The sequence below is a fragment of the Mya arenaria genome, chromosome 6 (genome assembly GCF_026914265.1).
Source record: "Mya arenaria isolate MELC-2E11 chromosome 6, ASM2691426v1".
Taxonomy (NCBI): Eukaryota; Metazoa; Mollusca; class Bivalvia; order Myida; family Myidae; genus Mya; species Mya arenaria.
This window is the reverse complement of record NC_069127.1, coordinates 78,985,643-79,013,606: the sequence shown is the minus strand read 5'-3', so window position 1 is coordinate 79,013,606 and position 27,964 is coordinate 78,985,643. Positions and strand designations below refer to the sequence as shown.

Here is a 27,964-nt window from a genome sequence, read left to right as displayed (position 1 = left end):
TTTAAACTGGTGTTACAATATATTTCCAGCTTCTTGCCATTGCATTATATTTTAAAGATATATTAGTCCTTAGAACACATTGTATAAATTGTGTCCGTATTTTCGCATAGCCTGACTTTTCGGATACATTTTCTAAAAGTAGCCTCATTTTTTGTAACATTTAATTAAATTGTTGTTCACTTGCATTTTAACGGACCACTAATAGTTGTATGGTTCTTAATGATAATTACTGTGTGATTTTGCGAGATTTGAATACATACTTTTTACTTTATAAATGATTTAAATAACCTATTATTTTTTAAAATTTTTGCAAGAAAGTTACATTGTCTTCTTTATACAATGTTACATTTTTTATTGCACCATTCACAAAATTGTCATTTTGGATGATGCCGGTACATGGGAACTCAGATAGAAATCGGTAAATAAACTTTGAACGGTCCAATGACATTTTTGTTTACTGATACAAACAGTTACTGTATGAATAATCATGTTTTATACGAAATCTACTCGGATGCATGTACAGCAAAGGTGCAAGATTCAAGTGGAGCATCCTGATGGCTACCAGTGATTTGAAGAGGAAAACCATGTGGTCAGAAGAAGTGATCGCCTATGGTCTGGCCTCTCAGTCAATCTTATCATCGAGCCGGTACTGATGAGGAGTATGAAGACCAGTGGTGGCCTCACAAGAGGGCGAGGGATGACACAGCAGCAGCCTGTATTATGGCTCCTTGCTATGCCACCTTGTGCTGAAGTCAACAATGCCATGCAAGAGCTAACAGGAGTCAACTACAACACTGGTGACACATGATATATGCAAGACAAGCACGTGACATGAATGGACACACACATAGTTTTGAACCATCTCCTTACTTAGATCAAAGCTTGCGAAGAAGTGTCTAGACTGGGGTCCACTATGTATGTTCAAAAAGCGAAGACCATCGGGAACGCCATCTTGGCTAGGATAGATAGACATACCATTGCTGAGTACACATTTATGAAGAAGGATAAGGCAACCACCTTGAGCACTCAATCCTCAGTGTAGATTGGTGGCGAAGCAGTCCTTTTCCAGCGACTCACAGTTGCTGCAAAAGCATCATTGTTTTAGTATGGGCTATGCAGTTATCCACCAGCACCTTTTGATATCTTACTTCTGCTTCGACAGCCACATAAACTAGTGCTAGTAGATGCCACATGGGCCCTCCTCACAACTGACCTTCTAGGTATCACAGGCCAAGTTCAGTATGTGCTGGATAGCGGTGCACATGTTCAGAGCATCCCATGTACACGTGGATCCATGTGCAGTTTGTACACTCAGTAAGTCACAAGGAAGTATGGAGAGGCAATTGTTGTGTTTGATGGCTATGAGGGCACATCCACGAAAAACACAATAATAACAAGCAAGTGGAACGACTTTACCAACCGTGACTTTTGATGTGGACATGCCTGCTACAATGAAGGAAGATGAGTTCCTCGGAAACAACATTAACAAGTCCAAGAAACAACAGTCCATCAACATGCTCAGTGGCAACCTGAAGAACAAAACCTGTCGGACGTTTTATGCCCAAGATGACGCTGATCTCCTCATATTGCAGTAAGCAGTGGAGTCTTCGACCACAACAAGCTGTGCTCATAGGTGATAATACAGATCAGCTCATACTCCTCATCTACCATACCATCCTCGATACATATGACCTCTTCTTCCAACCTGAGCAAAGGATAAGCACGAAGAATCCACGTGTCAGGATTATCAAAGTTCTCAAGCAGCAGCTTGGTCAAAAAGTTGCGATGATGTTGTTGAAGTCTATCCCGAGCTTACTGAAGAATATTCACTCGATAGTTTCCGTATTGGTTTTTCAAATAAACAAGAGCTGTCGTAGGACAATGCGCTCGTCTATACGCGGCTTTATCTTACAAATAAATACAATAAGTATAATCTTAAACAACTAGGTGATATACCCTTATCTGCAACTGTCTTACACCATAGAATGGGCGATTTTAGTGGAAGGAGGTTTAGACTATATGTGCTTACTAGACTGACTTTAATAACTTATCATAACTAGAATTAGGGTTATATATAGATAGATTGATGGATGGATGCACGGACGGTCGGACGGACACGGACGGACGCACAGATGGATACGCTTTTTATAGATAAGACTTTTATATTTATACAGTTTAACAAAATAAGATATCACATATTTGCCTGGCGATCTATCGCAGAATGTTACACAAGTTGCTAGAACTTATATCGCATTATTATATCACAAAAATATAAATACTAAGTATATATATTTATTCCAGTGTGTACCAATTTAAAATCTTCAGCAACCTCTTTTATTACGATAATTATGCATATTTATATGAAAACAACCCTACAGAATCAAGTCAAGTAGTCGAAATTTTAAACATAAGCCTCGTTTAGTGGCGCAGGGTCAACGCCAATGCCAGAGAACACATAAACAAACACTCACAAACCAGAAACATGGAACAACAACAACAACAACAACACAAAACTCCACTAACAACACTTTACATATACGATATATAAAACTATCATGAATTGCCATGTAGCACCTTGGAACGGTTAATAAAATTTAAATTTACTGGGGTTTAAACTTGTTTGTGATCGTGACAGAGCATAATCTGTTCAATACATTTGCTGACTGATAGCCAGTTGAGATAACTAAAATGTATTTACACCAATATGACTTACGTAATGCAGGCAATTCGAGGGAAATATAGGTTTAAAAATCATGATAATCGATTGAAATAAGCAGGGATGGCGTGAAACATTAAATGAAACATGTAATCGAATGGCAGCCAATGAGTCAATTCGCAGTAAAAGTCTGCAGGACAATGTTAGGAAACATGTGGAATATATTCCATACACGTAAGGTTGATATCTAGCTACGTTATCGCCTTGTTTGATTAATTAACGTCTTACCTCGCCCTTTTGTTGCTGCATTATGGCTTGTGTGTAATGGTCTAGGATAAATCATTAACAAACATACTTGTACCCTTTGTTTCTTATCGTTAAGTCTTCCCAAAGGAATTCCCTTCAATATGTAATGATTTTATTTTCAAACGCAGTGCTTTCCTTTATTGGGTTGAATTTATCTTCGTGTATTCAACATTACGTCTATTTTCAATATTGTCTATTGCTTTCTGTCCGTGTTTAAAAATTTGGCTTTTATTTGCAAAAAACAACCACATTAAAATTGTGGCTTTTCGTAAACGTGGTTGATATTTAGCCAGTAAGCGTTGGACCTACAATGGATACGTTGTCGATAGAGTAAATTATTTTAACTACCTTGGAATTGTTTTCAACTATAAAAGGGACTTTTCTAAGTCAGGAAAATTTAATGTGAAAATATCTTAAAGCTATGAAAGTTCTATTATGCAAATGCAAAGATTGTGACATTAGTCAAAAACCTTTTTGCCAATTTGTTTGATGCTTTTGTTTCGTCTTTTTTAAATTATGCTAGTGACATTTGTGGATATTCTAAATGAAAAGAAGTAGAGAGAATACACCTGAGATTTTGCAAAATACTGTTATAGGTTATGCCAAATACATGTCATGCTTGTATCTATGGTGAAATATCCGCTTAATGTATAAAGGTAAATAAATATTATGAAATATTGGTTTAAGTAGTTAAAACTGATATCATAATTTTAACTAGAATTCCGCGAGTCGGATGTGTCGCCTGACGAATTATTTACTGTCGACATTATAGCTGTTAGATTGGCATTTTATTCATTTATAGACAATGATGTTGCCATTTAACTTTCAAGTGTAGGTGGCATTTGAACCCTCAATCAGATATACCTACGGAATAAGTTTCAGGTTGAAACCTCCTATAGTTTACGAGATATGCCACGGACAAAACCTAAGCAAGAAAATTAACAAAGGGCAATAACTCTAAAAATATGGCAGCAAGAGTAACGGTTCTTGTGCACTGCACTTGCCCTCAATGAAATCTATCTAGCTATGAAGTTTCAAGTTGATACCTCTTATATTCTTCAAGGTATGCCCCGGACAAAACTTTAAGCATGAAAATTAACAAAGGGCAATAACTTTAAAACTAAGAAAGCAAGAGTTACTGTTATTGTGCACTGCACTTGCCCTCAATGAGATATATCTAGCTATGAAGTTTCAGGTTGATACCTCTTATATTCTTCAAGATATGCACCGGACAAAACTTTAAGCATGAAAATAAACAAAGGGCAATAATTTTAAAACTATGAAAGCAAGAGTTAATGTTATTGTGCACTGCACTTGCCCTCCATGAGATCTATCTACATATGAAGTTTCAAGTTGATAACTCTTATATTCTACAAGATATGCCCCGGACAAAACTTTAAGCATGAAAAATAAAGGGCAAAACTCTAAAAATATGGAAGCAAGAGTAACAGTTCATGTGCACTGCACTTGCCCTCAATTAGATTTATGTACATATGAAGTTTCAAGTTGATACCACTAATAGTTTAGGAGATATACCCCGGACAAGCGAAATGGGACGCGGACGCCGCCGCCGCCGACGCCGCCACCGCCGCCGCTGACACCGCCGCCGCCGCCGCCGCCGACGCCGCCGCCGACAAAAGAAACCCATATATGTCGTCTTTTCAGGCGACACAAAAACTGTATATGTGAAAGGTTTGACGGATAATGATGGTCAAATAAAATGGGATATTAAAAGTTAAGGTTTTGTTAGACGATCATGATTTCTCTTATATAATTGACAGTGTTGCCAATATAGATTGTATAAAGTATTTTGTATGAATTTAAGGCATGACTATTAGATATTTATAAGCTAAATTGGCTCGGAACGCTAACAATTGTACAGTTTAACTATTTATAAAGAGATTAAAACTTCAATAGAATTCGAAAAATACCTCGATATTTTACAAATAAACTATGCTTATATTACTCCTGACTAAGACTATCTGTATTTCAACTGAGAATTCAGACTGTCAGATATGTCAGACACCGACCTAGAGAGGAACGAACGTGTTAAACTTGCAATACAAGTGATATTAAAGATGGTTTGTATACATGTATACCCGTTTCATTCCGATGTTATGAAGAAAAATCTTAAACGTTGTTACTAGATGGACTACTTTATGTGTACATATTTCTACTATTATTGAAATCAAATGACAGGAATGAATGATTTAAACTAGCATTGTATATTAAAGAAACCCTTGTTATTACAAATAAGGTTTTGGATGTTGAAAAATAATTGTTTTATAATAATGTGACACAGCATATATATACCTATTTACCATTACATTTTGTATAGTGTAACGACCTACGCAGTTAATACAATCTTTTTTTTTAAAGTCAAGTTGATGTTGAAACTCAATGAACCGAGTTAAATGTTTAACGGTTTATAATATATTCTTGTATTTTCGATTCGTAAACATCAAACAAATGTATAGTTATCAGATAAAAGTTTAAGTTGCATGGACTCTTAAATGTTCAATAGTCAGTTACAATTAGTTATTTATCGTTAAATGAACTTGTACTTTATGTGAGGTCAAACTACTAGACCTATCGAATAAATGTGAGGTCAAACTACTAGACCTATCGAATTAATGTAAGGTCAAACTACTAGACGTATCGAATTAATGTAAGGTTATACTACTAGACCAATCACATTTACGGGTACTCTCAAACCCTACCGAGCTATCCGATGTCAAAAGTCAAGCTCTTACATACGGGTTTAACCTAACCCAAACGAGCTATCCAGTACTAGCTCAGATCCCAAAAGGAACGCTGTTTATATAGAGAACAGGAGATGCCCACTTGATCCAAACTGACCAATGGCGGCTGGACCGGTGAAACGTCCGACTAATCATCGGAAGACCAGTGAAAAGCTGACAATTCACCGATGAACCGAAGTACCGCCAAGACAGAACAGTAGGACCGGTAGGGCGGTACTTCAAGTGACCATTGGGCGGTCCGGCAGCCATGACAGTTTGTTTACAATATTAAAATACAACTTCAAGACAAAAAATCAAGCAGTTACGAAGTGACTCGAAATATAAATGATTATAATAGGACAACTTTTAATAAATAATATTTATCTATTTAAGAAGATGATGAAACAATAATACTTATCAGTTCAAATACATTCAACACGTATATGTAAGGTGAATGGATACCCCCCCCCCGTATGCATATAGCAAAATAATTAAAATGATTGAATGCAATTCCAAAAACAGACATGACCTAAGGTAAGTGTAACGTTAAATTATCAATTTATGAAACATATCATATACTTTAATTATATATAAGTACTGTTTATTAGTTTCACATAAGGATGTCAAGTAAATGTACAGGTGAGTAACCTGAATAATGACATGGTCGTTACAATATACACTTTGATATAATATAAAAGATGTATGGAATAATTGAATTGTTATAGTACTGCAATATGGTGAAAAATTGTGCAAATCATGGGAAAAGCATGAAACTTTGCAGATAGGTTCTATTTACCATACAGAATTCAAAAAGTACGAGACCCCGGAAGTATCGGACAATATGGCATTTTTAAAATGGCCGCCAAAAGTCGTACAAAGTCTTTGATTTATTTGGTCTGTATAGTATTTTATTTCTTTTTTGCAATTGTTTTCTACCGAAGAATACAATTTTCTTATACATACGCGTAGAAATTGTTTGTTTTTGTATATTTTACCATAAATATGAGCCTGCAGTATTAAATGGCCGCCAGAAAACGCGTGTACTATGAAAAATACATATTACCTAAAGTAAAATTTCTCACTACAATGTCATTTTTGCAGTACATTTGAAGGTAATACTTTAATTGGCATACCAAATAGTCATATTAATAGACAGTAATATGTATTTCTATACAACAATGCCAGTTGAATTAGCCACATAAACCTACAGCTCCCCCTTCACCCTTCAGAAACTTATTGGTCTGTTCGCGGGCATGATCTTGAGCGATACTAAAAAGCGCATGGTGCGTTCTATTCATTACAAATGCTCCATTGCTGAAATGCTCAGCAACTTCGGGATGTTGTTTTTCAATATGAACAGGTCTCGTATATGCACTGGTAGCCAAGGCGCATAGTTGTGATGATCAAGCGCGAAGAACCACGGAGCTAGAATTATAAATGAATTTTTGTTTAATGTGAAGCCCTGTTATCAAATAGATTTAAAGGTTAAGCCCAGAATTTAGACTCTGGGGACTTTGCTTCTCTGCGTATCAACCTAGATTCAAAAGATTCGCCCATAGTATTTGCCTACGATGAAGAAAATGCACTCTGAATTAACATGAGAGCACTTGCGGAGACTTGATGAACATGGCGAGTTCTGGGTACTCGGAAGCTTTCAATAACGATTCAGCAGTACGTGGCGATGCAACATCCGCTTTTTCAATGGCATGTGTCAAACCACTGTTGTCCAACCAGTCACCAAGGGTCCTTAATGCTGCTATTTCTATATGTTACCAACAAAGTATCTGTCTTCCCCATGTGTTTGAGGCCAACTCCACTTAACTAGTTTTATTTTTGCAAACAAGGGCTGGTCACATGCGATGACAGGTGTTTGACTGGGATTGAGATTTTGCATGCTGGCCGAAACAACATTCATTGCATGCTTGTTCATGGCTGGTGTCTTGGCTTATTCCTCAAAAGTGACAAAAGTGCCTGGAACTGTCGCATTCCTTGCATGCTGGTCAAGGTTGACATGATACGCTGACCATGACATCTGCAAATTTTACATCGCCTCAGTTATAAGGCAGATACGAACATTTCCAACCGCCTAAAATAAATTAAGTGCAAAATATTCAAAAACTGGAGCAGAGGATTTAAAACAAAAGAAATATTTCTAATAGTTTTTATGCTAGTCAACAAGTATGTTGTATATGTTCATTTTATAAATAAGTATGTGTTCTATTTTTCTATAATATGACTGCTACTATCATAACTGGATAAAAGGAATGAACGTTTAGTATTTATTCTTACTTAAACTGTGATTCTTTGGCTTCTGGAATTATCTCTGTTTAAACCATCAGTGGTACTCCCGTACAAGGTTTGACCGGTTCTGTATTTGTATAGCCTACTGGATTCACACATCGGTATGACACTGGTGACTGTTGGACAGTACTAGAATTGAATTCCCCCTCAATGGTTGGAACACGTTGGTCAATTCCATCTGATAATGTATGGCGCTGTTGAAACAATGAGATGCTAGTGCCATGGAATGAGCCTTGTGATGATGTAGTACTAGGGTTGTGATCTATGTTGTTCAATGCTTTTGCGGACACACAACATTTTGGCTTTCATACACCTTTATGGCATTGTTCCCTAGTACAGTGGATAGCTCAAGTACTCTGTTATAGGAAATTGACGCCCCATGTTGCTTCATTATCCACAAGGCCCCTATTTCTAGTTTCAGCATGTAATCCTACATACATTGGAAGAGGAAGTTCTCTACCTTTTGAAACGGAGCATTGGAACTGCTTCTGCAACGTTGTATTGTGTTAAACTTGACAAGTTGAGATAATGTATATGTAGCATGGGTTTCCATCACATTATCTGTTGCAATTTGGCCCTTTTAGAATCATGTTCACTAATGACTACAAAGACTGTGGTACTGACTTATCCTGACAAGCATTTTCAAAGGATCCAACAAAACATTCAGACTTCTTGTCAAATATATCTTTAGAACAGCTCCAATGCCTTTGCGGTAGGTATTTTATACATCACATCCTTGAGTGTATCTGCTGAAGACGTTTCTTTTACAACTGTTTAAGCTCTGAGAGAATGAAAACTCGAACTTATTCAAAATCCCCACGAGTATCTTCTATATATGATACTAACTCAGCGAGTGCAGTACTATGAACCTGTTTGAGTTTGTCAGACATATATTATATCATTGGCGTTTTCATCCCGAGCCTTGTGGAATAGACTTCTATAGCATTTCAAGTGATAAACAGCGTCTTGAGATACTAATTCCCAAGTACTTAGTTTTACCAATAAAACTGTATCTTGTAAAGAGCATTTTGTCTCACCTTGCTCTCCCCTTCAAAAGTTGAAACACTGTGCGATTGCCTTGTATTTTTCCTTTGTTAAGATTTGAAGCACTTTCTGATTTTTACGGGTATGCTTGGCAGAGGTTGTATTAGCTTCATCACATATATTGGCAGTAGATACTGACCGCTTTTCAGTCCTTTGAAATTTCCATTTGCAATACTTATTTCTTCAGTGTTTATGCCATTTTGCCTTATTTTCATAAAGCTTTTTTGCAATCCCCCCTAAAGATTCCAAGGACTGTAACTGATATGGAAGGTAACATTCATTGACTTGGCAATACTTTTTAAGGTGATCTTCCAATGATTTGTAACTCTGCTGAAGTGCACTTTTAAAGTTTCTAGCTGTGGCTGAACTTTGCAATGGTTCACTGTAATTTCCTGACATAATAATATACTTGACTGCCAGTTTATACTGTTAATTTTAAAACATTTTTGAAACATTTTAGTGTATCAGGTTTGCAGAACATTTCCTCCTTCTGCAATGGTAAATGCATTGACTTTTTTCCGTAAAAAAACCCCCAAAAAATAACCATGGGAAAACTTATTAAAGAATACTTCAATTATAATTCATAAACCCTTTTATCTTATAAGCACTAATGTTTACATATAAATGATTAGAATTGTACTAAAAATATTAATTCTTCTTTTACAAACATGCCTTATGATATATGATTATTTTCTTACTACAATAAACTTAAGAATAGAAATAACATACATACATGGAATATAAAAATCAGATAGTAATATAATACATTTTTTAATTGTTGGAAGATATCCTGGATAACGAAAAAACGAGGGGCTAGTCCTTAGTTAACATTCATCGAATTAATGGAAAAAATTATTTATCCATTAGCATTAAAGTGACCTTATAAATTACTTTTCAGCACCAAAGTTACCTTACAATGTGAAAAATTGAAGATCCAATGAAAAAAATGAATAAGAAAATGTTTTGTATTGTATAGTAAAACTAGTAAAACGTTTTGTATTTTATAGTAAAATATCCCTCTTGTTTTACATATTTCTAACCAATTGAAATAAGACTGACCACTTGAAATGGTCAAATAACTTGGAAGATCATGCAGAACAAAGTATTGAAGTTCTTACTACAACAAACTAAATTAGAAAATGAGTTTGAATGAAACTTATTCACGATTATGACTAAAACAGTTGAGTACTTGAGAAAACAAATCTGAACAAGTGGTCACTTCATTCAATGTCCAGCTTAGAGGTCAACCGGGTCATTTTTGTCCGGGGTCTCGTACTTTTCAAATACCTTATAGTATACAGATCATCTCTGCCAAATTTCATGCTTTTCCCATTTTTTTGCACAATTTCAGCTATATTTGCACCAAAGTGCAGGACTATTATGATATCATATATTTTAAAGGTTTTGGAACATGTACTGAAGTGCCCATTTTGAGCGGCAATCAGTAATTGTTACCATATATGTCCCCTCGTTTTAGCCATTTAATCAATGGCGAAATTATCTCTCAGTTGTTTCGGCCTTTGGTGAACAGTACGAATCATGTACAAAGTCGTCGTGAGGCACAATACACGTAGATCTATATTAGAGAAAAACACTCTACATAGATAGTGGCGGCCCAAAGGCCGATCCTTAAACGCGTCCAATTGGTTGGTATGTAGCGACGATATTTTGCAGCCGGCTCTGCAGAATTTCACCTTGAATATTTCCTGCAGAAAGGGAGCATGTGTCTTTTATTGCGGCCATGTTTGGTAAGTGTAGCTGGGTGCAGAAATATGCTTCTTAGGATATTGCTGGCGCCGCGGTGACCCTATACATCATCAAATTATATTCGATACATCTGAAATAGGACGAGGTGCAAATTTAAAATGTGTGGTTGTTGACAAGTACTTCAGTATGTTGATGTGGCCGCAGTTGACCCTGTATATCATCATAAAAACTATATTCGATACACAAGACTAAATGACATGGAGTAAATTTAAAATTGTATGACATGGAGTAAATTTAAAATTATGGATTTAATTAGTTAATTATTAATTCTAATGCTGTTTGCAAGGAAACCATCGAAGTTCCAACATCATGTAATTCTTTGCACAAACAACGTGCCGATCTAATTGGTTGGCCATTCATTTTTAATTTGAGACGAAATAGTATTCTTATTGTTAATGATGTACACGTCAAACTATATATAATTCATGTTTTGCAAGTAGATGACATCGCTCACTCGTAAGTTAAAGATTACAAGTCTGTTTAGGCTTGATAGCTTATAATAAGATAGCGAAAATTGTATTGTTAGTACTGATGACCGCACATATTTGTGGGCCAATGACAATCGAGGAATTACCTCATTTACTGTAACTCAATATCATGTAGAGCATATTTGACGCTGAATACAAACAATAATTTTCGTGGAGAGCATTTTGTCGATCTACACAGTTATTGCTCAACATCTTTTCTTGACGACAACAATTCTACCAAGGTAGTCATAAATAAAAAAAGATTTTCATTAAAAACGAACTACATACAACGACAAAACATTCCAAAATGTAATAGCGAAATTTAAGCTCAATTAACGAAAGTGAAAACACTAGGAAAAAACTAGACATGTTGAAGTGCTAAACCATTGTATAGAAGCTGCATGTATTCATATTGCTCAAGTTTTTACATAAAAATATATTTCAAAAAGCCGGAGGAGCAAAACTATGCTCGATCTGAAAGGAAGTGTCTTGTCAGCAAACTGATTTCAACAATCATCTAAACAGTAACCTTAACATGGTCTCGTATCGTGGCCATGCACTTGAACACGGAGATAAGTAATCAGCCATTGGTATCGCGTTCGTCTGGGGAATTACCTAACGAATGTTCGACGTAATAAAACCTAGCCATTTTATAATCGTTCTACCATTGCACAGCAAGATGGACAAGCAAACACAACCACCTCCAAAAAAAAAGGTTGGTTTTTTTGTTTTTTTTGAAACATAGCTAAGTTTTTGACATAATGCTTTTTGATTGATTTGATTTTACTATTTTACTATACTACTGTTTAATCGTCGAGTTGCAAGGAATAAATTTGACAATGTTTGATTTATAATTATTCACATGCAGGGTCGGTCCATTTCGTTTCTCGCTGCCTTCGACAAACGCTGTTTAAAACTGTCATTGCACAAAAATTGAAAATAGTGAAAGTCCATTTGAAATAAAACATTCGACATTTCACCAAATCAATCGTGCTCTAAGGTTATGGAATAACTAAGTATTTCTTTTGAAAAAATGCCTTATAGTGCTTAATTTTAAGAACTATAATTCCTTAACATTTATATTGTTTTGGCAATATACCTCCATTCGATTATTTAATTTTATATATTGTACTAAAAATTGTGGTTGGTCTTTTTGATCTTAGTATTCAAAACGCGTGCAGAACAGCATATATAAGATACAAGTATTTACAAAAATACTGTAACAACAAATGAAATAAAAAAAAGTATGAATGTGCTAACATAATCAGTGCATACAGGCTTCAAGTATAAGAATAACCTCTTGCAAGAATGTCTTGAGCGTCCATTAGATCCTAAATTCAGGAACATGTATTTGGTTAGTTAAACGCCTTCACTGCATTCGGAACACCGTGGCCATTTTCCATCGAAAACAACCTAGGATGTATGCCGGTTCATCAATAGATAAAGTTTTAATAAACTGAAGTGTTTAAGGTGTGTTTTGCATTACTTGATTTAAATCTATTGCCGGTTAAGTGTATTATTGTATAAATAATTAAAGTGATACTCGTATTTAAAATCAATATATAAAACATTATAACATACAAATATAGATTTTGAGTGATAGACCTTTCACCAATTACTAAGTAATGCATAGGAAAAACATATTAATTACTGATAACAGGATTGTAACCGTGTATTAAATAGCTGAAAACGCACTTATATAATGACCGGTGGGTCATAAAATATTAAAAATGATCAATTATAGTTTCATAAGGCAGTTATACCGTCTTTTCTGTACCTTTCTTTCAAATGAAACACGGTATTTCATCTTTAAAATTCCCTTGAGTAAAATAATTAATTTTAACGGCTTAATTTAAATTTCTTAGCGATCTATTTCCAGCGTAGTCAAATTTAAAGATTTCTTACATTGTAAACCGTCCATATACATCCAAGGTTGTTTTCGATGAAATATGGCCAAGGTGTTCCGATTTCCCCTTACCGGGGATACTAACCACGATAATTAATAATCACTTGAAGACAATATGTGGCGTTCAAGACATGGCTCAACGGCAGGGTCATAATGCACTTTTGGTCACTGTATTTAAGTCTGTGTATTCTTTCCTTTAAAAAGGTGCTGTTACATAGGGTTGTTATTTAATTTACAAAACAGATGCACGTCATCTTTTATATGATATTGTTAGAGAGAATTTATATAGAGAAGTGTACCCCTAACCCTATCTCCCAAAGTAGAGGTGCACATCTATATTTAGAGGTGCGGGTCCTAATATTCAGGTGTATCTCTTTATTGGAGGTTATCAAAACATGCGGCCTCGCCGTTGGAACAAGTGCACATCCGGTAACATCTTAGAATACCAGAATTCTATCCACTCGCAAGTATCCCTACTTATTGATGAGCCCACACAAACCGAGGCAGACAAGCAATCACCCGATTTTATTAAAATCATGCTCTGTAACATATTACACGATGCCACCACAAAACTCCCTACAAGCAAATTCAATAAAAGAGCATAACCATATTGGTCATACGCAGTCAAAAGCGCACACACTGAATCACGTTTTTTTACGACGTCGTTGGATTAACGACGGTAGGCTCCGCGGGGAACAGTCGCCATTATATACACAATACAAGCAAGCGAAAACTACGTTTAGAAAAAATACAACGGGAAGCTATTGTAGCTCACGAAAGTTCATACTTAGACGAGCTTAACAAAACGGCAGAGTTTGACTACAAGTTGTTCTGGAAACTCATTCGGTCAAAAAATCCCCAAAAGTCAAACGTTTGCTCAGAGATTATCTATAACGAAACCTCATTCACTAACAAAAAGGTTACAGAAGGATTTATGTACCGCTTCTCCAACTTCTTTAGCCGTTCAAATAGTCAAGATACCCTCGCTTACCGCGACGAGGCCGAACAAAATAGCTTTCTGAACATAAATAGTGAAAATCGAGACCTCTCCCACTTTATCACACTTCCCTTCACACCGGAAGAAATACGAAAGGTCATACAGGCACTCGCCAAACACAAAAGCCCTGGTCATGATGGTATACTGAACGAGCATGTATTACTAGGTGGCCTTGCAACAATTAGAGCGCTCACATTCTTATTCAATGCTGTAATTAAGCACGAGTCAACTCCAAGCGTATTGGTCGCAATTTACAAAGGCAAAGGTTAAGATAAGCGACCATGACCCATCAAGCTATAGACCAATATCTCTTGTACCCTGTTTTTTGTAAAATCTTCGAAAAGCTCTTGACAAACAGAATATACGGGGTTTTAAAAAGGTCTCAGCTGCTTGACAGCCACATTTAACCTCCAGGAAATGATTTATCACGCTGTTGACAATGGTAGTCACGCGTACGTGACATGCACATATCAAAAGGCTGCCTTCGATACTGTCCGCCTTCAAGCACTCTTACTTAAACTAGGTAGACTTGGTATCAAAGGTAAACCCCTACGTATTATCCAATCCTCATATAAATCCCTCAGAGGTATTATCAACGTCAGTCAATGCTTAACGTTAGACGCATTCGACGTCATACGTGGCGTCAGACAGGGTGGGGTACTCTTCACTTTCTACTACCTGGTTTATATAGTCGCGTTATTACGACATCTCTCTAATTGCCGTCATGGGGCACAACTTCTGTCTGTGATTTCCGGAAGTCCCGCATTTGCAGACAATATATCACTCGTCGCTTTTTGTCCCTACGACCTCCAGTGTATGGTCAATACAGTCTAGTCGTATTACCAACGTTGGAACATAGAATGAATGTCAACAAATCAGATGTAATAGTATTTTCTCCACGTCGCAGCGTACCCAAAATCCTTATCATATACGGTGAGCGTATCATGCAACAAGTCACACCTACTACTCATCTAGGTATACTGCGAGATTCAAACTTAAAACAGCACGGACGCATTACACAACGCATTCAAAAAGCGAAAAATGCCCTATTCTCTATGGTCGGGCAGGGTGTCCATCCTTATGAAGTAGGTCCTCTCGTTTCATGCAGCTTATATCAAAAGATAATAGTCCCGATAACAATTTACGGCTCTGAATTATGGAATAACATGACCGTAAATGACACAAAAACAGTCGATCGATCTCAAGACTTGGTGGCAAAGAAAGTGCAAGGTTTTCCTTCGCAAGTCAGATCTGATATGTCGGAATCCATGCTCGGACTTAACCGCCTCTGTAGCCAAATCGATCAACGCAAACTGATGTCTTTGTATAAAATTTGAAGTTGGTCTTAACATTGTATAACGAAAGAGATTTACATCAGAAAATATTGTATGTATTTGGAAGACAATTACTCTGTTAACTTTGGTATATCCCGGACATATGCAGAATACTCACAAAGTACAATTTGCAATTTATACTTAATGAGTACCTTACCGCATCATTTCAATTACCACTCAAAACGACATGGAAAAGTATTGTTAATAACTCAGTCAAATTACTAGAACTCAACTGCTGGGGAAATTGCACCGCAAATGACTATGCCTTTATATTGTTTCGAATCCTCCATCCTGTAGTGTCTATAATATACTTTGTTTCAAGAAAAGGTGTACTTAGGGAGACCCTTAGATTTATAGAGAATTTATGGTGTACGATAATAATCGTAGCTCAGCTGTGCTTGCGCTCAGAACTTGCATTTAATGTGACGGGATATACCAGGAAGAACTGACACATGTTATGTGTGAATGCAAAACTACACTAGCCGAAAAAGCAAACTTTTTAAACCAATTAAAAGTAGCTTTCAACCACGAGCTTTGTGACACTCTTTCTTCTCCGGGCAGCTTTACCTGGTGCTTAAACGTTTTAGGGGCTCGAATCGAGCCACTACTGAAAATAGATCTACATGTCGATTTTTAAATCATGCTTTAGATTTATGACACGCTGTTTAAAGCGTTCCTTTTACTAACTATTCCTTAGTAAAATCCAAGCTCTACAATGTGCTGTTTCGTCTAGGCGACCATGCAATATAGTAACATATTTCATGACTCTGCTAGGCAATATATGGATTATACTATCAATTAATCCATGTTCATGTAATCTTTCTAACATAAACAAAATTTTGTATGCCATAACTCGCTGCTGTACATCTCTTGTATTTCGTTTTGACAAGATTTCTGCATCCAAGCGGCGAATCACATACAACCAAACTATCATAGAAGTCGAATAGACTTTTTCTTTTGCATGCAAAATATAAGCTTTTTATTTATACTTAGATATGAAGCTATATCCTACATTGTTGGTATAAATATTTTGACACCAATATGCAATATTTTTTAACTGCACTATTTGTGTACATATATAATATATGTACTATGTCTATCAATGTTTGTATATATCATGAATTTCTCCAGCCATGAGGGAAATAACGATGTTGAGTTGAGTTGGGCACATAGATAACCGGATAGATTATGAAAGTTTATGATAGATAAGATCATATCTTACACACTACAATAGCTTGATAACGGTCGCGCGTTTATCTTAATGGCAAAATGAAAAGGTTGTTACAAGACACTTTTAATAAGTTCAGAAAGGCTATAGATTATCAGCAAAACAAGCCGTGTGTCCTGAATTTCACAGGAGAGTCTTTTACCACGTAAACTTGCAGCACGGTAAAAAAATGAGTGTCCGTGGCTCAACAATAATTAAGACAATTTGTGCATTTTAATTCCTCAACAAATTTAGGCTTTTCTATGCATTTACATACCGCTTGATTACACAACCAATACACCGATAAGTCCTGTTGATATGTATACGTTAGCCGATATATCAAACCCTGCTAATGTTCATACCGGTTAATTATTCTTATACTTTATTACTTCGGAAGGTAAATGTGTTGCTTTGTATCACTAAACCGTCACATGTTTTATTATGAAATTTAAACATAGTACCGGCATTGCAGATTCAATGTACACAACCTTATTGTCGAATTAATCAGTTCTCAGTGAGAAAGATCTAGTTACATAGAAGAAAACATATACAGCACGTGAATTGATTCTTTCATTTAAAATTAAGATTGAAAAGTCTACGTATGAACTTAACATGAACTTATACTGACTTATATAAAATATGTCAAGATTAGTTGCCGAAAAGATCAACAAGACCTTTTGATAAACTTCGAATTGTTTGAAATAAGATTGTATGTATGATTATATATATATATTGTTTAATTGTCGTTCGTTTTATTCAGGATGTTTCTTGCTTGTACTGCCCCACAGTGGCGAGAGTAACGTCGTTCGATCAAGTGAGGCAAGGGCATCATATCACTCTGGGTGGACACTACTTATTCAAAAACAAATTTGGCCGGCTTAAATCCGCTTACAAGCATCACGCCATTGTTGAAAAGTGCGAACCAATTGGACAAAGCGATGCTATTTTAACACTTATCCATTACTTCGAAGGTACATTTACAAGCAAACTTGAACTTAGACGTTCACATGAAATGGTAAATTTAAGAAACGATGATATACACATTGTACATCACAGTTACACGAAGACAGACAGCTCCAAGCAAGATGATTCCACGACGAAAGAAAGATCCGAGGATGATAGTTTGACGACGAAAAATAGATCCGAGGATGGTAGTTTGACGACGAAAAATAGATCAGAGGAGGACAGTTTGACGAAGACAGACAGCTCCATGCATGATAATTCGACGAAGAAAGATAACCCAGAGAATGATAGTTCAACGAAGAAAGATATACCCGAGGATGATAGCTTGACGAAGGAAGACAGACCCGAGGATGATAGTTCGACGACGAAAGATAGGTCCGAGGATGGTAGTTTGACGACGAAAAATAGATCCGAGGATGGTAGTTTGACGACGAAAAATAGATCAGAGGAGGACAGTTTGACGAAGACAGACAGCTCCATGCATGATAATTCGACGAAGAAAGATAACCCAGAGAATGATAGTTCAACGAAGAAAGATATACCCGAGGATTATAGCTTGACGAAGGAAGACAGACCCGAGGATGATAGTTCGACGAAGAAAGATAGACCCGAGGATGATAGTTCGACGAAGAAAGATAGATCCGAGGATGATAGTTCGACGAAGAAAGATAGCCCCGAGGATGATAGTTCGACGAAGAAAGATAGCCCCGAGGATGATAGTTCGACGAAGAAAGATAGATCCGAGGATGATAATTCGACGAAGAAAGATAGCCCCGAGGATGATAGTTCGGCGAGGAAAGATAGATCCGAGGATGATAGTTCGACGAAGAAAGATAGCCCCGAGGATGATAGTTCGACGAAGAAAGATAGCCCCGAGGATGATAGTTCGACGAAGAAAGATAGATCCGAGGATGATAATTCGACGAAGAAAGATAGCCCCGAGGATGATAGTTCGACGAGGAAAGATAGATCCGAGGATGATAGTTCGACGAAGAAAGATATATCCGAGGACGAAAGTTTGACGAAGAAAGATATATCCAAGGATGATAGTTTGACAAAGGAAGACAGACCCGAGGATGATAGCTTGAAATGTGCATATACAAAAGCGTGTGAAATCCTTAAAGATGGATCTATATCTAAAAGTTACAATCTTTTTTTTAACAATTGCGAACATTTTTGCAATTATTGCCATGCTTCCATTGAAAAATCAATACAAGTCCGTAACGTAATGAACTTCATTTGTGTTTGGGCAAGTGCTTCAACAAATGTTGGCACACATTGTGGTAAACTTATTCATCACGTATCGAACTTCTTGTCAAAGCAGCGCCCACTTTTCAAAGAGTTATTTAAACACGCGCACTTGACTTCTTCCTTGATAGCTTTGTTAGCTATTTCAGTGAATTTTTTCTATGCACTCTTCTTAACAATTCGATATAGTACAGAAAGGAAAAATCGCATTATATGCGATTCTTGTTTCTGGCAAAAGATTGTGGCAATTTGGATTTTCTTTTTTATGTCGTCCACGGTTTCTATAGGCGTGTTTCTGTTGTTTTTGTTTGTTGCTTGCCCTTATGGATGGCCTGTATGGATAATCAGCTTAGTTTTAGTTGCAACAGGAGTAATGGGAATTGGTGTTACATACGGCTTGTCAAAAGCGTATAAAACATATGTTCCCAGCAAGGTGCCTGCAATGTGCAAACTAGTGTCTTCTTTTGAATCATTGAAAAAAGGCGATGTTATTTCAATAAAACGCTTTTTACAGAGACGATCATATATGATTGTAGCAGAAACACCCATTAAAACACCCATTAACTCAGTGGTGAGGTGTATTTTCTATAAAGGACTCATCAAACAAGAGTATAAAGAAGAAGAAGTAACACTGGACTTTACAAAACAAAACGTGAGACTACACACATATGACGGTATAGACACGTATGATGAAAACGAAGTGGTGAAAAGAGCGAGATTTATGATCGATGATTTTGTCATAGCTTTGAGATCACAAACTGATGAATTTTGTGACTGGGCCAAACGAAAAGGGCCCTCGCTGAACTCCTCAACTGATCAAATGAAAATCGAGTTTAAGGAAATGGTAGATCAGTTACCGTTCAAACAAAATGATGTTGTCGAGGTCAATCAAACAAGAGCCACAGCAACCACCTTTTTACCTCCAACAAGAGTGCGGATATTCGACGATTTACATGTTGGCAGAAGCATTATAAAATTAAAAGATGGGGATTGGTTGGTGATATCAAAAGCCGAAGGGAGGCAACCGACGGAACCAAAAGTCAAATGTTATTCTATAAAACACGGCATCAAAGAAAAAACATTACATTTGAAAAAGTTTGTGTTGTTTTCGAAAATAGTTCACCCGGCTTTAAGTGACTATCCTGAACGGATTTGCATTAGAGCCGTAGAGATGACAAACTCTCTAAGATTTAAAACGCTTCTTGATCTGATATGTGATAAAACTGACTGTGTCTATGCAGGATGTCCCAAGGGTACTATACTCAGTAATAAGTCTGAACCCGGCATATATTACGTTTCATGCGAAATCATTGGGCAAGGCAGGGACTCGGTCCAAATGTATAAACTTTCTGAAAAAGAAAAGAAGGCTCGATGTGAACTTAAGGAAGTATGCGTTAACATGGACACAATGGTAATACATCGAAACAGAGATAGCGTTCTTGTTTACCCACCAGAGATAGTACTGAAAAGAGTTAAAAGATTAGAAAGTCATTCTCCCTGGAATCTTGATTTGGAAACTACTATAAGTTGGCTCTATGACGTTCAGGTGCCTTCTTATTCCAATATCAATTCTACCGAATATACAATGATGCCGTATTTTAGGACAAGTAAAAAGTTTCAGCTTGACATTTCGTCTGCCCTTCCCTCTCCAAAAAGCGCCGAGGACCTAAAGCGGGGCATGATCATCTCATTTAGAAATCACCTTTCGAGACATTTAGGCATATTGGTACATTCCATATGTGCAGATAACAATACCGTGCAGATAACGGTACTATACAAGTCCAACAAACCAATGCGAGGTCTCCGGGAACGCACGATGTGTAGAAAACTTGACAACGTGCAATACGTACCCTTTGGATACTCAGAGTACGAGAAAACAGAAAAAAGTGTGCGTGAATACAGAAAAAATGCTGAAACGAACGGGAATTCAAAACTCTCAGAGAAGGAATTGTGCTGCAACTTTGCCAATGGCACAGCATCTAGTTTCCTCAGTTTAGACCTATCATCCTGGAATGTTCACTCAGTACTTGATATTCCCTGCGAATCCATAATATGTTGTATGGAAAAGCGACGCGTTGGGAGAGTTATTAAACTACATGACAATGAAAAACTAGAAAAACTAGAAGCAAAATGTTTTTGTGAGCAAGATTTTGAACTTGATTTAACGACATTGAAAACAACAAAAACTGTAGAAATGTGCATTGTTGACCCTGATCAGATTGGTAGCTCTGCTGACCACCATTGGACAAAAATAAAAATGGTTCTTTTCGCAATGCACAATAAGCGTTTCGGAGGAAAATGTTTATGTGAAAAATAAAACGTAGATTATAGTTCCCTCGAGGCAAAAAAAGTCACGGTATTACATTTTCTTGTGAAATCCACCACCTTTCCACAAATTAGTATTTGAATCAGGTTTACCATTTTACCTTGAAAGAGTTAAGAGTTCCCCGTATTTTTCGGAAATATTGAGGTACCATATTATGCTAAGTTAATTTCTTAAACTTAATAAAACAAAATATAAAACAGTTTAATGATCATATAATCACTTTCGTCTTTAAAAGACTCAAATAATAATGGGAAGGGTTATACCTACATGTGCTTTTAGGACAATGAACATATAATAAAACAATTATTAGCCTCCCTAGGTCAGTGGTTGAGCGTGCGCCTCGCCTGTGGATGGTCTGCACCATACTAAAAGCTTAAAAATCTGATACAAGTGAAGCCTTACGGTGCAGTTGGAACAAGGGGATTATATACCCTGTTTCAGCAAATAAAGGCGTATTCTAAGTATCGGTGCTTCACATTAGTTGTTTAACCAGTAAATGTATGTCATAAAAAGGATAATATTTTTTTTTTAATTTGTGTAACTATTAAAATTATTACATTTTGTTGTGTGTAGTGTTGAAATTAATATAGAATTAAACTGTTGAAATATTGTGTGTTTTTCTTCTATGAACATCACATCGGATGTCGTCATGATGATGTTGCTATCAAGACCTACGCATTGGGAAACAAAAGGTTTCTTAACGATATATGGATATTTAAAATTTCGGTACAAAAGTGCTATAAGGGTTGATTTGCCAGACAGCTGGTCATATGACAAACGTGTTATGCTCTCAAACAAATGAAAGCTGCATGTTTGTTTAGCAGACAGCGTTAAGCCTTCGTTTAAGTTAAATAAAGATAAAAAGAGAACGAGATGAACTGGAAACATTGAAAACTACCCTAGTATAATACTTGTTCAACCTTTTATCTTTATTTCTAGCTGATAGTGAGCATGTCGTTCAATTCATCTAAATATTTATGCAAAAAGCTGCAGAAACAAGCTCAGTATCAAAAAGTTTAAACATAAACCCTGTTAAATGGCACTGGGTAAACGCCAAAGACATAGAACATAAAATCACAAACAAGAACATAGAAGAACAGCACAAAACTTCACAAACAGCACAGTGCATACATACTATATATATATATATATATATATATATATATATATATATATATATATATATATATATATATATATATATATATATATATCAACTAGGTATGTTTATCAAGAATTGTTAGGTACCGCCTTGAAAGGGTCAGTAAAATGTAAATTTAAAAACAAAAACACAACCAGACGTTCAACTGTTGAACGCCGCAGCAGGGAGTTTGCTGAAATGCTTTATAAAGTCGGCTCGATGCATTCTGTTTTTAAAACCTGTTTTGGTATCGTTTGTAATTAACTAAGTTTTTGTTTTTGTGAAAGTTTTATGAAATTAAGATTTTCTTATGAAATGCTCAATAAAACAGTTTATTGAATGTTAAGCTGGTTCACAAATATTAAATATGCTTTTACATGGATAACACGCTAAGATAATTTACTTGATGCAGTATGCATCATTTTGCAATTTATGTGCAATTAGTATGTGTTGTGTTGTTATGTTTTTTTCGTTAAGTTATTAAAGACAGAAAAGGTAATGGAAATTTACTTACTGTTGCAAATGGCATGACTATAGCATCACATGTACTGATTCCAGGTTTAACCATTTAAATGATCATGGTGATACTATGTATAAAGAATGTATTGCTTACTGATATTATGAACTTTCGATTATTGTCCTATAGTAAATCGAAATACTTGGTCCGATCCGATTCGATTATCAATAGCAAATGGGGTCCGATTTTCGAACACTAACGTTGTTACTACATGAACCCTTTTGTTACAAATTTAATACAATTGAATCAATGACAGGCATGGATTGTTTAAACTAGCAGTGTATATTAAAGAAGCTCTTGTTACAATAAATAATGCTTTTAATGTTGAAAACAAATGTTTAATTCACCTTCCAATTTTTGTTACAATTAGTATGTTGTTTTATGATAATGTGACACAGCATATATTACCTTTATAAATGTATGTTGTTTATACACGTTCACATGATATATGAATAAAACATCTATGTATATGTAGGCATATACATTGAACAAGTTTGACTTTTTTGGTTCTTTTTAATAAGTCCAGTAAAATGTTAAGAGAGTTGGATTTATCTGTCAAATCATTTGATTGCAATAATGTTATAAGGAGACTTTGACCATTTTAAAAGAGTCACATTTATCATAAGTAAACGTTATCCGATTCCTTGTGGCATTAATTAAGGAATGAATTGCGGGGTTGATGACATCAATCTCAAAATTCATTACTTATATTTACACCAATAGCTCATTATTCAATTCAATAATTGTTAAAAAAATACTTCATTTCATTTAAGAATACGTTTCAGTAATCCTTTCTTATCCATTCTGTCAATAGAACATCCCTACTATAACCGGAAACATTTTTTTAAATGACGACACAATAACGCGGGAAAAGATCAACCACTTGAAATCACGTTTAAACGTAAAATTGAAACACTTATGGCAACAATACATTTAAAATATAATAAATTAACATTTTCTAAAAAGTTGATTTATATTTTACGGGACCTACTGAGACCATACAAACAATAACAAGATCAATATTGTTCATGTATATTCTTATGCGATGAATTGCGATCCGAACATATTCGAATATGTTGCGTTCATCGATTAATAAACGCAATTGCCGAAAGGCAGTTCATTTAAGGAATGGAAGTTGAGGTGTTAATATAACTGTATAATACCAATAACAACTCTGGTATTGTGTTATTTTGCAAAATGGCGGAGCTAGTGAGTGAATTATGTGCAAATACCGAATAAGTTACGGTTAATTCTTGCGTTCAACAGAAAATGGCGCGAGCTTTCTTTGCCTGCTGCCTCGCTTTTCTCTACTATCGCCAAATGAACTCTAACATTTACATAAATGACTCATTACAATATCCGGATAGACAACTTTTATACTTTACAAGTTTATGACAGTTAAGATCATTACATACAAACGATATAGTGACAATACCTTCACAACGATCGCGCAATAATCTTAATGATGAAATAAATGGGTTGTTACAGTACAATTTGTGTTCTGAAAAATATAGGGAGAGCCCGTTACAAGGTAAACTTAAAGCTCGGTAAAAAAAGTCGTGAGTGTCTATTGTTCAACAATCATTAAATTTTTTATCATTTTTTAATTCCTTCACAAATGAAATCTTTTCTATGCATTTACGTTAAACGGGTCCTTACATACCGCTTGATTAGCTGATACTGCCACCATTTAATCGCCTACAAGGACCACAAGTATACTGTAATATGAAACGCTAGTTGACGATATACTAGACCTACCGATATATCAAACTGCAAATCAAATGTACACGATCGAAAATTACTATTTAGTCGAATGAATCAGCTCTCATGAGAAAGATTTACTCATATAGAAGTAAACATATATAACACTGCCTCTGATTCAATCATTTAATTCACGTTTGAAATTTTGACATATAAACCATACATTTATCAAATATTAACCTCTCACGATATCAAATATGTCAAGATTAGATGCTTACAAGATCGACGAGATCAACTTTAACGGTACTTAAACTTTGAATTGTTCGTTATATATTCGAATATCAAATTTCCATTAAATATTATTCAGGATGGTTCTTGTTTGTACTGCGCTACACGGACGAGAGTATTGTCTTTCGATCAATAGAAGCAAGGGCATCATATCGTTTTGGGTGGAAACAACTTCTACAAAAACAAATTTTACAAGCTTAAGTCCATGTACGACCATCACGCCATTGTTGAAAAATGCGAACCAATCGGACCAAACGATGCTATTTTAACACTTATCCATTACTATGAAAGTGAGTTTTCAAGCAAACTAGAGCTTAGGCGTTCACGTGAAACGGTAAACTTAAGAAACGATGATATACAAATTGTACATCACAAGTATTCAAAGACATACAGCTACAAGGATGATAAATTGACGAAGAAATACAGCTCCGATGATGATAGCTTGACGAAGAAAGGCAGTCCTGAGGATGATAGTTTGGCGAAGGCAGACAGCTCCGAGGATGATAGTTTGACGAAGGCAGACAGCTCCGAGGGTGATAGTTTGACGAAGGCAGACAGCTCCGAGGATGATAGCTTGACGAAGAAAGGCAGTCCTGAGGATGATAGTTTGACGAAGGCAGACAGCTCCGAGGATGATAGTTTGACGAAGGCAGACAGCTCCGAGGATGATAGTTTGACGAAGAAAGGCAGACCTGAGGATGAGAGGTTTACAAAGGCAGACAGATCCGAGGATGATAGCTTGAAATGGGCATATAAAGAAGCTTGTGAATCTCTTAAATGTGGATCTAAAACATACAATTTTCTTTTTAGCATTTGTGAACATTTTTGCAATCATTGCCATGTTTCTATTGAAAAATCAATGCAAGTCTGTAAACTCATACACTATTTATGTGTTTTGGGTAGTGGTTCAACACATTTTGGCGCACAATGTGGTAAACTTATTCATCACGTATTGAACTTCTTGTCAAAGCAGCGCCCACTTTTCAAAGAGTTATTTAAACTCGCACATTTTATTTCTTTCTCGATAGCATTAGCTCCTATTTTATTTTATTTACTCTTTGCATTCTACACATCGATACAGAAAAAAAAACAGGAAAAAACGCATTATATTCGACTCTTGTTTCTGGCAAAAGATTGTGGCAATGTCGTCCGCGGTTTCTGTTGGCGTGTTTCTGTTGTTTTTGTTTGTTGTTTGCCCTTTTGGATGGCCAGCGTGGGCAATTAGCTTAGTTTTAGGAGCAACAGGAGTACTGGGAATTGGTATTTCGTACGGCTTGGCAAAAGCGTATAAAACATATTTTCCAAGCAAGGTGCCCGCAATGTGCAAAGTAGTGTCTTCTTTTGAACCATTGAAAAAAAGGCGATGTTATTCCAAAAACAAAATATTTAAAAAGACCAGAACATATAGGTTCTTATGATACGAAGTGGTGGAAAGAGCGAGATTTAAGATCGATGATTGTGTCAAAGCTTTGAGATCACAATCTGGCGATTTTTGTGACTGGGCCAAACGAAAGTGGCCGTCGCTGAACTCCTCAACTGACCGAATGAAAATCGAGTTTAAGGGAATAGTAATTCAGTTACCTTTCAATCAAAATGATATTGTCATGGCTAATAAAACGAGAACCGCAGAGGCAACCATCTATTTACCTTCAAGAAAAGTGCGAATATTGGACGATTTACATGTTGGCAGAAAAATGCTTATGTGAAGAAAGACGTAGTATATCGTCCCCTTGACGCAAACAAGTCATGGTAATACATTTTGTAGTGAAATCCACTTTTCACATATTTGAATCAGGTTTATCATTTTGCATTGAGATAAATTCTTGAAAAATAAAAACAATAGCGTCCTGTACGTGTTCTTACCATTGTGTTTGAGCTTTAATTTGAGATTAAAGATCGATTTGCATCTAAAATATTTTGTGATATTTATTTTAGATAAAACGATAGCGTTTTTTGATAAGTAATGAGTGACACGTAATACCTTTAGATCTTTAGTTTCTTCCAAATTGTTTTTCGCTTTATAGCATCTGAGATTGTATACGAATGTTGGCCCCAATTTTTCGACAAAATCGAAAAGCAGTTTATCATGATATACCGACTCTTTTTCTTAAAAAGACTCAACACTCTTTAACATAAGACTATTACTCAAATTATACCAATCGAGCGTTGTGAGCTAAGCTTGATCCTGTAATAGAATGACTAAACTTGTTTTGAGAAAGAGTGGGTTGGTAACTCATGTGTTTAATTTCAGGTTAAAATGATTGTGTGTATTTATTTGGCCAAAACAAATTTCGTAACACAGATTTTCTTGACATGTTTGATGTCAGATAGATTTCAAGGGATATAGTGTCAATTTAATAACAATGGATTCAGTTTTCGTTCTATAACAATATAACAATGATCGCTCCTATATTTTTTGTTCTTATTGAAACATAAATGTTATTGTTTGTGAAAGCATATTGCAGACCAAAGTATATGTTACGTGCAGACCAAAGTATATGTTACGTTCTTGCATATAAAGCCTTTGTATATAGGTTTTTGTTATGATTTTTTCACCGGCTGTTTTTATAAAGTTTCTGCCATAAAAAAATACAGTACGTTCAATGTTCTAACCGCCGGTGTAACTACGTCGGACTTGCGCCAAGCCTCTTATTTGTCTTAATCATTTTTTTCATTTAAGTTGTTGTAATGTGTTTATATACAATGATATAATACGATATATTATGGACAAACTTCTACATAAAATCATAAGTATATATCATAGCGGTTCGCCTGCTAAAGGTCCCTGGTTTCTTTCCCAACCGCTCCAACCCAAAATTGTTTTAAACTGATACTAGTAGCACCCGGCACTCGAAATAAGGGTGTAGTGTTCTATTCTGTGCATCGTTGCTTTACATTAGCTGTTTAATGAGTTACTTTATGTTATAAAATGAACAGAATTTTGGTGTATTATCTCCAATTGTTCAATGTATATGTATCCTTCAAAAAGCAAGTTCGTGTGCATCTATTTGTATGTTACATTATAACATTTTGTTAAAACAAAATTATGGTGTT

General features: G+C 35.8%; 1 protein-coding gene across 1 annotated transcript; it reads left to right on the top strand.

Moving 5' to 3' along the window:
- Positions 1-1,439: 1,439 nt before the first annotated feature.
- On the top strand, positions 1,440-27,171 carry LOC128238074 (dentin sialophosphoprotein-like). The gene is made up of 5 exons (XM_052953650.1): positions 1,440-1,591; positions 17,783-18,780; positions 20,683-20,960; positions 25,287-25,615; positions 27,162-27,171. Exons 1-5 carry the CDS (start codon positions 1,440-1,442, stop codon positions 27,169-27,171), a joined length of 1,767 nt encoding a protein of 588 aa, XP_052809610.1.
- The last annotated feature ends 793 nt before the right edge of the window (positions 27,172-27,964 follow it).

What these genes read in the sequence shown, in the direction of transcription:
- LOC128238074 (XM_052953650.1), top strand. Translation starts at nt 1,440, where the DNA reads ATGCCTGCTACAATGAAGGAAGATGAGTTCCTCGGAAACAACATTAAC. An exon ending in CGAGGATGATAGCTTGAAAT is followed by an intron (nt 18,781 to 20,682) that starts GTGCATATACAA and finishes CCATATGTGCAG; the next exon opens with ATAACAATACCGTGCAGATA. An exon ending in CATCCTGGAATGTTCACTCA is followed by an intron (nt 20,961 to 25,286) that starts GTACTTGATATT and finishes GTACATCACAAG; the next exon opens with TATTCAAAGACATACAGCTA.